The following is a 14,230-nucleotide window of genomic DNA, read 5'->3' as shown; positions in this document are numbered from 1 at the left end:
ATCCCACGTGCCGCGGAGCGGCTGGGCCCGTGAGCCATGGCCGCTGAGCCTGCGCGTCCGGAGCCTGTGCTCTGCAGCGGGAGAGGCCACAGCAGTGAGAGGCCCGCGTACCGCAAAAAAAAAAAAATGGACAGATGATCTAAATAGACATTTCTTAAAAGAAGACATACAGATGGCCAATAGACACATGAAAAGATGCTCAGCATTGCTAATTATTAGAGAAATGCAAAGCAAAACTACAATGAGGTATCATCTCACACTGGTCAGAATGCTTGCACTGCTGGTGGGAATGTAAATTGGTACAGCCACTGTGGAAAACAGTATAGAGTTTCCTTAAATAAAAATAGAGCTACTATATGATCCAGCAATCCCACTCCTGGGCATATTTTCAAAAAAGATGAAAACTCTAATTTGAAAAGATACATGCACCCCAATGTTCAAAGCAGCGCTATTGACAATAGCCAAGACATGGAAACAACCCAAGTGCCTATCAACAGATGACTGGCTTAAAAGGATGGGGTATATAAACACAATGGAATATTACTCAGCCATAAAAATAAATGAAATCTTACCATTTACAGCAACATGGATGAACCTAGAGAATATTATACTAAGTGAAGTAAGTCAGACAAAGACAAATATATGAAATCACTTAGATGTGGAATCTACAAAATAATACAAATGAATATATATACAAAAGAGAAATAGACTCACAGACACAGAAGACAAACATAAAAATATATATACATACATATATATATATATGGTCTCATACAGGTTAAATTAATAATAATAATATATAATAGACCAGATTTTAGACTATTCATTCAATCATTAAGGGCTGAGAAAGTATTTGTGATATTAAGTTTTTTAAAAACAGCATATGAAATCATATTTTAGTTTTCCAGTTTGGTTATTTGCAAATTTTATAAGGAGAAAATCATAAATAAACATGGTTAACTGCTTTGCAACATAATCCTCACAGCTAATATATCCTTTTTAGTTTACCTATAACAAAATCAGATAGGTCAAGTTCACAGCATTAAGTATATTAAAATTGGTGAGAAAATTGCAATTTCTAAAACAATCAGAACAATGACTTAAGCTCACAAATTACAGAGTGGGAAGATAACTCTCTGAATATCTTAGGAAAGGTTTTTGTCCTTTTCAGTAGACTAGACAAATTCAATTTCATGTGCCAAGGTAGAGAATAAGTAGAATCCAGCTGGCTAATGCTGGCTATTCTCTCATTGACTATCCAAAATCTCAAAAGCTCTTATGTCAACCATCTTCATCCCTTTAAGGTCCTCCTTAGGTACCAATCTAATTTCTGATTTCTGGTTTTCTGTCTTTAATTTTTTAACTGTGGCTGAAACAAAGTAGTTAGGGCTTATAATACTCTATGTCCACATCTGAATGGCATAAATATAGTGTGGACAAAGAATATAACCTGCCATATCAGTAAACAAAGGGTGTTGCCAACATTAGCCACTGCAGCCACCAACAGACAGTGCACCCTGAGGGCGTTCAGGATGGAGAAAACAGGATACTGGCCCTAGATAGTTAAGGTGCATATCAAAGGAATGATTTCAATGAGCCCAGACTCTTGCATCTTCCCATACATAGAAAAGTGCTAAATTCATTTTCTTTAATTAATGGTAATCTTTTGATGTTCCAACTACCTGTTTTGTTTGTTTGTTGTTTTTGCAAAAACTCCTATATATCCTGGCTCCTCCCTTACTTATTCAGGGCAGTCGCTCAGAGCTGTCTGAGAGGCTGCCTCCTGGGCTTAAGTCCTCAGCAAGTCCACCGAATAAAGCATAATTCTCAACTTTCAGGTTGTGCATTTCTTTTCAGTAGACAGTAGTAAACCTGATGACTAAATAAAATTTTCCTGCAAATGAAAAAACTGACTTTGTGTAGAAATCAAAGGCAATATAAAGAAAGCTTTAGAAGATTTCTAAATGGAAGATTTACTGGAAATGACCAAGTAAATAAGCTGAAGATGAGATATACTGACTAGGCCTTAAGCCTTGTGTTTTCCAACCATACTCCGGTACCTTTTGTAGAAGTTAATTCCTCAAACCCTCTTCCTCCACTGTAGAACTTAATTTCTATCTGTATCATTTTCCTAGGACAAGGTGGATATTCTTACCTCAAGGAATGGCTCTGGTGGGCAGGATTACTCTCAAGTAAGTCCTTAATGCCGAGAATAGTGTTTGCTTGTAAAATGATAAAGTACACGCAATTGTTCAAATTGATTAATTTATCTAAGTGGTAAGGATGGCATTTAAGTTTAGAAATTTTTGTGTGGGCATAATGTCTTACATATAAAATAAATCACATGTATTTAGAATTAAGTTTTACTCTTTCTTCCCCCCACCTCCACATTCTCAATACTGTTTTGGAATGCAAGTAAAAAAGTTATTGTCTGAAATCTTATATTTTATCACAAACTTCTCCTTCTCTTGTATTTTATTCCCTATAACAATTGAGGAAAATGCTTCCCTCCCACATTTTCCCAGCTCCTAATTCAATACGCGACTGTTCTCGCTGCATAGAGTAGGTACACTTTCCTGGCCAGGACCAAAATATGGATAAATGAAAGTCCCCTTGGACTGCTTAGCTCTGAACAAATGGAGAGAAGATGAAGGTTGCCAGCACTCTCCTTCCTCCTAGACTTGCCCTGAGGATTAAATGAGACTCTGTATGAGGTGAAAGCACTTTCTAAACGCTAATGTGATGTCCAGTAAGAAGGCAGTGTATCGCCCTCAGGCACTTTTGCAGATTTATATCTCCCTCCTAACTCCTCTGAACTTTCTCAAATCCCAAGCCTAAAACTTCCAGGGAAAGGACCTCATAAATTGTAGTTTCACACTACTTCCAGCCATATCTGCAGCCAAAAGCCTTAAAACTTCCATTGATTTTCCTGTACTAAGTAAGACATTTCAGTATTTTTGAGATCCTGTTACAAGAAAGAATTGGATAACTTTTCTTTAATAAATGGTGGCATCTAAAAGGCTTGTTACCTGAAAACTGGGTTTGGGGCTTCCCTGGTGGCACAGTGGTTGCGCGTCCGCCTGCTGATGCAGGGGAACCGGGTTCGCGCCCCGGTCTGGGAGGATCCCACATGCCGCGGAGCGGCTGGGCCCGTGAGCCGTGGCCGCTGAGCCTGCGCGTCCGGAGCCTGTGCTCCGCAACGGGAGAGGCCACAACAGCGGGAGGCCCGCATACCACAAAAACAAAACAAAACAAAACAAAACTGGGTTTATCTCTTGATGGGTGTCAAAAGACACAACCAAGTCAGAAATTGGGAGAAGGAAGGATTTATTACTTGCAGCAAGTAAGGGGAACACTAGGGATCTTTCCCAAAGCAGTGTCTCCCCAAACAGCAAAATTAGGAAAGTTTTAAGCTAAAAGTACATGCATATTCATGAAGGGGCTTGAGCAGAGGAGAATTCAGCATAGAATTGGGGCAGAGGCTGACAAAATCCAAGCATTAACTGATGGAAGTCATGAGGGTCAGAAAAGGTCAACATCGGGAACATGGGTTCGAGCCCTGGTCCAGGAAGATCCCACATGCCGCGGAGCAACTAAGCTCGTGCGCCACAACTACTGAACCTGCACTCTAGAGCCCGCAAGCCACAACTACTGAAGCCCACGCGCCCTGAAGCCCGCACAGCACTACTGAGCCCACACACTGCATCTACTGAAGCTTGTGTGCTTTAGGGCCCGCGTGCCGCAACTACTGAGCCCACGTGCTGCAACTACTGAAGCCTGCGCACCTAGAGCCCATGCTCTGCAACAAGAGAAACCACCAAGAAGCCCGTGCACTGCAACGAAGAGTAGCACCCACTTGCCGCAATTAGAGAAAGCCCGCACACGGCAACGAAGACCCAACACAGCCAAAAATAAATTTTAAAAAATTTAAAAATAATAATTATTATAATACCTTAAAAAAAAACAACTTCTAAAAAATAAGTGTTATATATGCTGGGGAAGCACGATGGTTCAATTAAGTAAAAAAGAAAAAGAAAAGGTCAACATCATCGTCCCTTGGGTTCAAGCTGATCTGGTGGTTGAGGGGACTTAAATTCTGCAAAATAGCTCAAGGAAGTACTTCAGGCTAATCTTTACCGTTGAAACAGAACTGGGAGTCTTTACAACTGATTTATCATCTTTGCTGTTGTTACTTCTCTTGCCTGATAACAGTTTGTTCTTTTGTTCCCTTAAGATCATTAATTACTGAGACCTGTTCCAGGGCAATCATTGTGGCCAGGCTTAGATCAAAAAAAGGCTTAGTCCTAAAATGGCTTCTCTTATGTCAAAAAGCTCTATCTGGTTCTCTTCCTCCGGGAATCCCATACCCTATCTGCTTACAGTATGGTGAATAAAAATAATTTAAATTTGTATAGCTTTTTCAGCTTTTAAGGTGTTTTCACATCTGTTTTCTTATTTCATTTGAGTAAATGTTGTCAGGGACTGTGCTGGGAAGATTCCAAATAAGTATTTGGATGATTCTTTCTCCTTTTCTCTCTCTCTCTCTCTGTCGTATCTCTCCACCCTCTACCCACACAACAGAATGAAAGTAGAAGGAGACTATTATATGGCTATGCTTGTAATTTTCGTGTCACCATGCACAAAGTTTCTGCCAGTATTGAAGAGTGAAAAGCACAAGCCTTCAACATCAGAGATTTTATCTAGTGACAAACATACAGTACTTTAATTATGAAATCAGTATGTTCCTGGAAAGCTGTCTATAATGATAAAAATATAAAGAATGAAGTATTCAAGAAAACATGTCGATGAAAAAAATTAATCAGTCGATCTAAGAAAAAAATGGAAAATTCTACTTGCACTGAACTGAGGATTATAACCCCGGAACAGCCTCTCGGAAACAGAACTGCTCCGCCTGTTAGAGATCAAAGCACAGTTATAAGTTCTTGAGACAGGGGGCATTAAATGCCATCTAATGGACAGTTTACACAATCCAGAGCTGCGCTTACAAAGAGAGTAGTGGGCCCTTATGAGATTAAGAAGGAAGGTTATCTCCTAAGGAGGTCTGGTTAATGCAGACGCACAACACACACTAAAGGGGAGGGAGGAGGCCCAGATGGGCCCCCCAAAAAATTATGTTTAAATTTTTCTCATCTTGCCAAAAAATATGAATTTTATTTCATTACTTACTATTCTGAGAAAACTACCACTGTTGCTCTTGAGATCAGTCTCCTACGGTCGGAGAGTTGTGGCGCACGAGCTTAGTTGCTCCGCGGCATGTGGGATCTTCCTGGACCAGGGCTCGAACCCATGTTCCCGACGTTGACCTTTTCTGACCCTCATGACTTCCATCAGTTAATGCTTGGATTTTGTCAGCCTCTGCCCCAATTCTATGCTGAATTCTCCTCTGCTCAAGCCCCTTCTATTTCTATTTGTTTTATGATATTTTAAAGCTGATTACTCCTGTAGATTTGGCTGGGGCTGGGGTCAGGCTTGGGGGGTGGAGTGGATAGCAGCCAGAGGGAAAAAGAAAATGGGTGCTGGTGTCTTTTGCCTGTTCCAGGAGCTCTCTCTACAATGTGTCTGCTTGGCACAGTTTACAGCGTGAAATACTACATTCTGTGGGCAAGCATTCAGTTGTGACCCATGAGAATAATTTGGCCCCAATTCAAGGGCCCAACTCTTAGAAGGATTTTCCCTCACTCTAGAAGTTAATTGCATCACACTATCTCATGGAAGCCTGGAGTTCCTCAGATAAGGATTCCAGGAGCATGTTGTTAGGACTTTCAAAGAGCTGCTTGGATATCCTTGAGCTACTGAGATACAGTTACTTACTTGCGGATCATCTGCAATCCAGAGGTGCCTGACTACACAGGCCCGTGGTAGGCATCTCTGCCTATCCCCTACCTAGACTGTACATCTCTAGAAAGCATTCTAATTTTACAAGCTGCTTTATTGTTAATTTGCATAGCAGTAGGTATTCTTGAGCAAACAATCATTCTTACTTACTTACTCCAAAGCTACCTCTTCTAGATTTCATCAGAGTGACCAAATATGTTTCTGGTTCTAAAGTAACTAAAAACTTTATTGAAGGTCATTTAAAATAGATATTCCTCTGTGGCCACTTTTTGCATTAATTGAGTTTGTATCACCAGGTAATTACAGTTTATCCTTTTAATACCAAACCTTCTCCACCTTCCCTAAAAGAAGTTAAATTATTCCTTTCCATTAGATATATGAGTGTCTTTGGGATAAAAGACTACTGCTTTGCATGTGTCAGTTGTTTTTCTCATAGGATAAATAAGCCTCTCTTTTATATTAACACTGCTGCTTGCTTTCCAGTGGGAGCAGGCGAGGCTGCGAATTTTGCAGCTTATGCTTTTGCACCTGCCACCTTGGTCACTCCACTGGGCGCTCTGAGTGTTCTCATAAGGTACGTAAGCAATAAGGAACTTGGCTTCTGAGGGATTTTAATACCATGATAAACTTAACCCACAAGAAACAGATTACTAAGCATACCTCAAAACAGAAGTTTGAAAATCACAAAAATAATGTGAGAAGACTATACAATAAATAGCAGGAGAAACAGGAAATAGATGGTCTTCCCGCAAAACTCAAAGTAATTGTGTGTTTTATTTGTGACGATTCAGTGGAGCCAAGCAGACTTTTTTTTCCCCTCTCACCTGAACAAATTGCCACAGCCCTTTTAATGCTTTCTGTTGTCATAGTGGCTAATGACCGTAGTTGTCAGAGGACTTTAGAAAGCATGGTGTTCGGGTTAAATTTCAACTTTCACTACAACTCTTGCATTGTCTGCTGGATACTTCTGTTTGGAGATATCTTAGTTTCTTTGAGTACTGGAAACAGGAATCATTTTCCTGTCAATAAAAAGTGGATCTAATATTTCTGAGTTGGTCTTTATTATGATTCCAAATGAATGTGTTCCATGAGCCCATGAACTCTTTTATTTTGTAACTAAGCAGCTGTTTTGTTTGTTGTCTTTTTCTTTTCCATTTATCTCCATTCATTACCAACCTCTAGAAGAAAGCTTATGACTAAACCTAACCACTTCTTTTCACCTTCTTTGTAGGATTGTTGTGAGAAGTGAGTGAGTCCATACAGAAAGCACTAGAACACTGGCTACTAGTGAATGGTAGATATCGGTAGTAGCACTTTTTGCTGAGGCTGCAGTCCTCATCAGTGGCCACATGAGGGTGACTCTCAGCACCTGGTAATTGACCATAGTCTAGGGTGCAAATGGATACTGATAATGCCCTGGTGGGAGTGCCAGGGCATCAGGAGAAGGGGCCACAGTGGGCCTACTGGTTGAGCGGCAGGATGGCATAATCTGTGTCCATGGTGGTGCCAATCTAGAACTTCCTGAGGCCATGGCAACAACGTAGTGGGAGTAGTGAATAGGTGAAAGTATCAGAGCAATAGCAGCTGGTAGGGAAATATTTTAATATTTTGACAACCCATATGGTTGCACTTGGGTGTACCAGGTAGATATTGGCCCTGAGCAGAGTAATTCTTCTTTAGGTATATATCTTTCTGTGAAGCTTTCATGAGCACACATGTTCTAAATGTGTCATGCCAGTAAGATGTAAAAGTCCTTCCATTTTGTTTGGCTTTACAGGAGAAAATGGGGAAATTCAAAATGAATTGAGTGGGACCTCTTAGAAGGTCATGGGAAGATTACAGGTGTATAGAATGCCTATTATAACTTTTTAACTATAAAAGCAATTAAGCAGACTTGATTAATTACTTGTATTTTTCTAGATACAAATTTAGTAATATATAACGAACTTCACACACAGAAAGGAAGGAAGGGAGGGAGGGAGGGAAGGAAGGAAGGAAGCCAGCCAGCCAACCAGGGTTCTCAGTGTCACATAGCATATTCCAATCAGTTGATTGGGATACTGACTGGTGCGCACCCCAGTGCGACGTCTGAGCTGCCATGGAATCCAAAGGTAACTGAACAAGGGTGATTTTTTTTCTTCTTCTTCCAACAGTGCACTGTTGTCTTCCTATTTTTTAAATGAGCACTTGAACATTCATGGGAAAATAGGCTGCATATTAAGTATATTGGGGTCAACTGTGATGGTTATCCATGCCCCACAAGAAGAGGAAGTCACTTCTCTGCATGAAATGGAAATGAAATTGAGAGACCCAGGTCTGTGATTCAACCAAAAGAAACACTTACTCAAATTCTGCTCCACTTTCTCTTCTCATCAAATGAATTGGTAATAATATTGTAATAGGCTTCCTAGAAGCCTAGTTGTGGGTTGAGGTACAGTATGCTTTGACCGAGTAATACAAGTCTTCTGAAAAGGTGACACAACTTATTTTTGTGTCCATGCTTCCCCTCCACAGAATGAAAGGAAGAGATGGGGATAGAAAAGGGAAAAGACGTATACTCCAACCCAAACTTTCACATCTTTCTCCCTCTGAAAATAAAAAGTCAGTCAGACAATACCTGCTGTACCTCATAGTGTTGTCTGTGAGGTTCAAATGATATGTCTGTGAAAGTCCATTGTGAAATATTGAGAGCCATGCAGTAAAATGTTGTTGTTGTTCCTGTTTTTTTATTTAATCTCACGTCTCTTTCTAAAACACCTAGGCTCCTAAACTCATGACTAACAAAGATTTCACAAAGATTTGATCCTATTAGCATTTTCTGAAGTCTAATTCTTTTCTCCTCCTAACAGGATTTATCTCCTTTGTTGTGATCATAACTGTGATCTCCTTGGTGCTGATTTTGATTGTAGCTCCCAAGAAAGGACAGACCAATATATTGGTCTACATTTCAATCTGTTCATTGATTGGAGCATTTTCAGTTTCTTCTGTCAAGGGCCTGGGAATTGCCATTAAGGAACTACTGGAATGGAAGCCCATTTATAAGCATCCCCTGGTCTTTGTTTTGCTGGCTGTGCTCGTGCTTTCAGTGACAACACAGATTAACTATCTCAACAAGGCACTGGACACCTTTAATACATCTCTTGTGACTCCAATTTATTACGTGTTCTTCACTTCCATGGTAGTAACTTGCTCCGCCATCTTATTCCAAGAATGGTATGGCATGAATGCTGGAGATATCATCGGTACTTTGAGTGGGTTCTTCACCATTATCAATGGCATCTTCCTTCTACATGCTTTCAAAAACACTGACATTACCTGGAGTGATTTGACATCCACTACTCAGAAAGAAGTGCTCTCTCTGAATGGCAATGAAGACAAATACGTCTTACTAGAGAATGTAGAATGTTCAGCCCCAGGATTTGATGATGACATTACCTTGTTTAGCAGGACTGATGATCAAAGTCGCTAGAAACCCTGAACTTTAACCGCTAAGAGACACTTGGAGAGGAGAAGGAATACCTGATTCTTGGAACAACTATTAGGAAAGCTGGCATTTTTAAAGTTCTAACTAATAATTTAGACATGAGGCCAAATAAAAATGCCTTTATTTTTGGCCATCAAATTTGAAAATCAAAGTTTTGATCCTCCTCCAGAAGGCTTCTGCTGTTTTTCATTTCTGCAAACTTGAAATATTCCCTAAGCATGAAAGAAGTCAAAGAGTTAGATAACTCTCAGAATAATCTCTTTCTTCTGGTCACAATATGTTTGGCTCTGCCAGGTGGCTCTTCATTTCTTTGGCTGCTGTTCTTAGTCTCTCAGTAATTCATAGGTAAACACAACTGTGTGCTGATAAGCAGAATATCAGTCACCATTCTCTAATGAGTCATAGTTTCAAATTATTAAAACTGAGAAGCGAGATCACTGATGCCTCCCACCTTCTACAACTTCCTTCTTTCTAAACTAGGTAGCTAAAGAAAAAAATAGACATGTTGGAAATCTGCTGCTTGGTGGGCTAGAATGTGTAAGACACACATGCCCGTGAAGGGCTTATAAATTGTTAACTTATTGAGGAGTTTGAGGAGAATAGGAAGGCGAGTTAACGTCTTAGAAAACTCAGGGAATACTACAGGAAAATACCTTTTCATATTAAAGCCTACATAAAATTTTCCTATCTCACTCCAGGTGCATGGCAGGAGTAACATTTTTGGTGGTCTCTACCGTTTATGGATAGATTAATCCATTAATCTTTTCTCATTGATTTAATGGAAAAGAAATTAGCTATCTTATTTCTAGACTAACTTATTTCTCTCAAAAAAAATCCTAACCAAAAAATTATGACATTAAAAACAAACAAAAACTCTTCAGGTCGACTGGATTATTCTCTTCGAATGTCAAATGTTAATAGTTTTGTTTGTTTGTTTGTAATCTACCTCAAGTCTATTCTGAGTAATAATAGTAGATTCTTTTCTTCAGAATTCTATTAAAGTGACTTTAGCATTTCCCCAGTTCGGTTGAACTGTGATTGATTTTCACGGTGATGACCTGAGATGATTGCAAAGCCCTAAAGTGCTGGCAGTCTCTTCGGCATAGTTTCGTGTTGAGTGCAATTCAGTGCATTCTAAACTTTTGAAAATTGATGATCCGTAGAAGATTCATGGGTTGATACCTCAGGTCAGATATATGTTTACTGTGTTGATTGTTTCACCTTAATTGTATAACAGATATATAAGCTATGAACGCAAGTTTGTAGAAAAGTATTCTCTCAAAAAGTAGTGTCTAAAAGTTGTAGAAATTCTTTTAAGTTTCTCTTTTTCTGTTGAAAACTCTTGTTGATTTCTCCAGGACACCTTCTTGGTGAGGAAATTAATGGCATCCAACCTGAGGTTGGGGTAGTCCTCCACTCGACTGTACCTTAGTGTCAGATATTTCTTCAACGTCACCTGTGACAAAGCTTTGCCCTTGGTATATTGTGCCCAGGTTAAAGGTTCTTGTAACACAAGAACCCATGTGTACCCTGGGTTGGAAAATGAACTGGTGTTGACACATACACCCAGGAGAAAGTCTGAGAAAGATCTAATGAGCTGAAATATGTTGAGAAACAATGAAATATTTGAAAAACTCTAAAAATCTCTGGTGGGCATATGCATTGAAAAACTAAAATGTTGCAAATCCGAAACCCAGAGTACTTTTTCCCAAATAGGAAGATGTTGTCTAAGGAGGAATAAAATGCTGGATCCCTGTATTGAGACTAACTGTGTTAGTCTTAACTGGTAGTCTCATATGTATATATATATATTTTTTTGTTTGTTTGTTTTTTTGTTTTTGTTTTTGCGGTACGCGGGCCTCTCACCGTTGCGGCCTCTCCCGTTGCGGAGCACAGGCTCCGGACGCGCAGGCTCAGCGGCCATGGCTCACGGGCCCAGCCGCTCCGCGGCACGTGGGATCCTCCCGGACTGGGGCACGAACCCGCGTCCCCTGCATCGGCAGGCGGACTCCCAACCACTGCGCCACCAGGGAAGCCCCTCATATGTATATATTTTAAGATGTATACGTTATCTCACATAGATACCTTAAGATTTATTATGTGAATATCTGTACACATGTCATTAAGGATCACAAAGCTGTCCTCACACAGCCAAATGGAAAGCTTTTCCTAATTCTATAAACATAATAGTTTCATTTTATTTTCAACTTACAATTTTATTCTTAGGTCAATGGTTAATGATTTTATTTTTAGTTCAGATTTCAGAATGTTCATAAAACCCTCTAGATTTGGCAACATGCAATTAAATTAACATTTTTGTTTTAAGAGTACGAAATCAAATACATATATGTGGAAAGCACCCGCATCATGCCTGATATTGAGGCATTTAATACAATTTAGTTCTCTTTGAATCAACATTTTAATTCTCATAGCCTCAGTACTATATAAGTAAGGACCATTAGTTGCCAGTTTTCATATATTCTTTTTTTTTTCAATTTGTGTTACCTTAGCTCATTTTTAATAATCCAAGTGAAAATGAATTCCATTAGTATACTATCTCAACAACAATACAAAATGATTCTGACAAAAATATTTTATTTTTCCTAATAAAATCAAACTAAATGCAATCTTCACATTCCAACAAAACTTTGTGGAAAAGTACTTTAAATGAATATATATGAAATATTTTCAAATGTTTTGAAAAACTATGATCATGAAATTTTCTATTTTTCAAATGTTTATAAATACTGTTCATTTTAGAAAGTTTACAACTTTTAATGTTTCTGTATGTTTTTCATTTGCAATCAAATAATGTGGTTTAATTATGCTTGTTGGAGTTCAGTTTTGAGTTTCTTGAAGTTAAGTTTACGTAAAGGCAAAAATACCCCTTGCAATTAAAAAGAAAATTCTGAGGCTTAAAAAAAAAATCTGCACTTTAATGCTTTGTCATTTTCCTTGAAATTAAAATCTGTGTTTTAGAAAAAGGCTCTCCACAAAACCACCTCCTGAACAAAAGGTAGGAGACACTATCTTATCTTTTGATAATTTTATTGAACAGTCAGTGTAATGAAATCTCCCCTCAGTTCAGAAATTTAAAAGAAAAAGGAGGAGGAGGAGAAAAAAGCATTATAACAATATTTGGTAGCATGGCATTACATCAAAATTTACATTTGCAAACCCTCAGCAAATTTCCTTCTAGCCCCATTAGAACTTCAGTATTGAGCACATCACCATGACTTTATCAATTTTCCCTGTTCTGATTTGAATTCATGTTTGAGAATAACTCCCTCAGTTGTTTCTATGGAAATGAATTGTCTAGGGTACAGAAGGCCTCTTTCTTACCTGTGTCTGTTTTATAGGTGAACAGAAATAATTTGCATTTCCCTAAATCGCATAGTTACTTAGGATCAGAATGAGGACCAAAATCCAAGTCCCTCAAACCTCCCAGACTACCCACTCCACGGAATGTAGGCCCGTCTAAGGAGGCCTTGGTGGAGCACATCTCAGCAGAGTTAGAACGAACTACAGCTTCCCCCAGCAAGCTGTGTTAGTGTATACCAAACATTTCAGTACCCTAGCTGCGGTGTATAGGAAGCCTCCAAGAGGTAAGCTTAGGTTACAAAGAGTCTTAACTTTTATCTATAACAATGAACAACATATGTTTCCTGATGAAAGCTTTGCTTGCAAAAAACAAACAAAGTTTTTTGAGAGCGCCGACTACCTGAGGTACCTTTTCCTACTTCGGTCACAAATCACAAAAAAACCTTTCTTCCTGAGGGAAAACTGAATCTCCATTAATGCCGTTAGTATGGGAGAAAGCCTTTTGATTTAGAAGCCACTTTCATTTTTATATGTAGAACTTCCCCTGTGGCTGGGGAGAGAGGGGGCAGAATCTCTGCAGGCCAAGCCCTACCAGCCTCAAGCTTGTCCAGCCCTCAGGAGACAAGGCCTCACACCAGTTTTCTGCACTGGGACCCTCATAAGACCACATGGCCCTCACTCGCACCCAGCCACATGTAGGCCCCAGCAACTACTTGACTTAGGGGAAGCACATGGAGGGGGTTGGTAGTGGAGATAAGAGCCATGTTCTGAGCACCATGTTCCCAGAATCCCTTCCCACCCCCTGCCTTCCGTGATCCAGCCAGTAACTCCTGACTGCCAGCATGCAACTCAATCTGGCCCCAAAGCTTGTGGCACTATTTACAATAGCCAAGACATGGAAGCAACCTAAATGTCCATCAGCAGATAAATGGATAAAGAAGATGTGGTATATCTATACGAAATGGAATATTACTCAGCCATAAAAAAAGAATGAAATAACGCCATTTGCAGCAACATGGATGGACCCAGAGATTATCATACTGTCAGAGAAAGATAGACATCATATGATATCACTTATACAAGAAATCTAAAAAATAATAATACAAATGAACTTATTTACAAAAAAGAACTAGACTCAGACATAGAAACTTATAATTACCAAAGGGGATAGCGGTGGTGGGGGGGAGAGAGAGAAATTAGGAGTTTGGGATTAACATATACACACACAACTATATATAAAATAGATAACTAACAAGGACCTACTGTATAGCACAGGGAACTATATGCAATATCTTATAATAACCTATAATGGAAAAGAATCTAAAAAAAGAATTTATATTTATATATATATAATTTATATATTTATATAATATATAATATAATTTATACATTTGTATATATAATGTACATATATAAAATCACTGAATCACTTTACTATACACCTGAAGCTAACACATTGTAAATCAACTATATTTCAATAAAAATTTTTTTAAAAACTAGGTACAATAAAAGCATTAAAAAAAAAAAAAAAGCTTGTGAACTGCATTGTGAATGACTTCTATAGGGACT

General features: G+C 38.9%; 1 protein-coding gene across 2 annotated transcripts in view; it reads left to right on the top strand.

The window, feature by feature from the left end:
* NIPAL1 (NIPA like domain containing 1) overlaps window positions 1–11,898 on the top strand; it is a 24,181-nt gene extending 12,283 nt beyond the window's left edge. For both annotated transcript variants that reach the window (XM_055085999.1, XM_007115205.3), the window contains exons 3-6: window positions 2,136–2,192; window positions 6,340–6,430; window positions 8,010–8,170; window positions 8,706–11,898. In XM_055085999.1, coding sequence (XP_054941974.1) covers window positions 2,136–2,192; window positions 6,340–6,430; window positions 8,010–8,170; window positions 8,706–9,325 — 929 coding nt within the window. In that variant the 3' untranslated portion in view covers window positions 9,326–11,898. The remainder of the gene's footprint in view (window positions 1–2,135; window positions 2,193–6,339; window positions 6,431–8,009; window positions 8,171–8,705) is intronic.
* The last annotated feature ends 2,332 nt before the right edge of the window (window positions 11,899–14,230 follow it).

Source organism: Physeter macrocephalus, chromosome 7 (assembly GCF_002837175.3).
Source record: "Physeter macrocephalus isolate SW-GA chromosome 7, ASM283717v5, whole genome shotgun sequence".
In the NCBI taxonomy this organism is placed as follows: domain Eukaryota; kingdom Metazoa; phylum Chordata; class Mammalia; order Artiodactyla; family Physeteridae; genus Physeter; species Physeter macrocephalus.
Note: the sequence above shows the minus strand (reverse complement) of the source record. Positions and strands in the feature narration are given on the sequence as shown.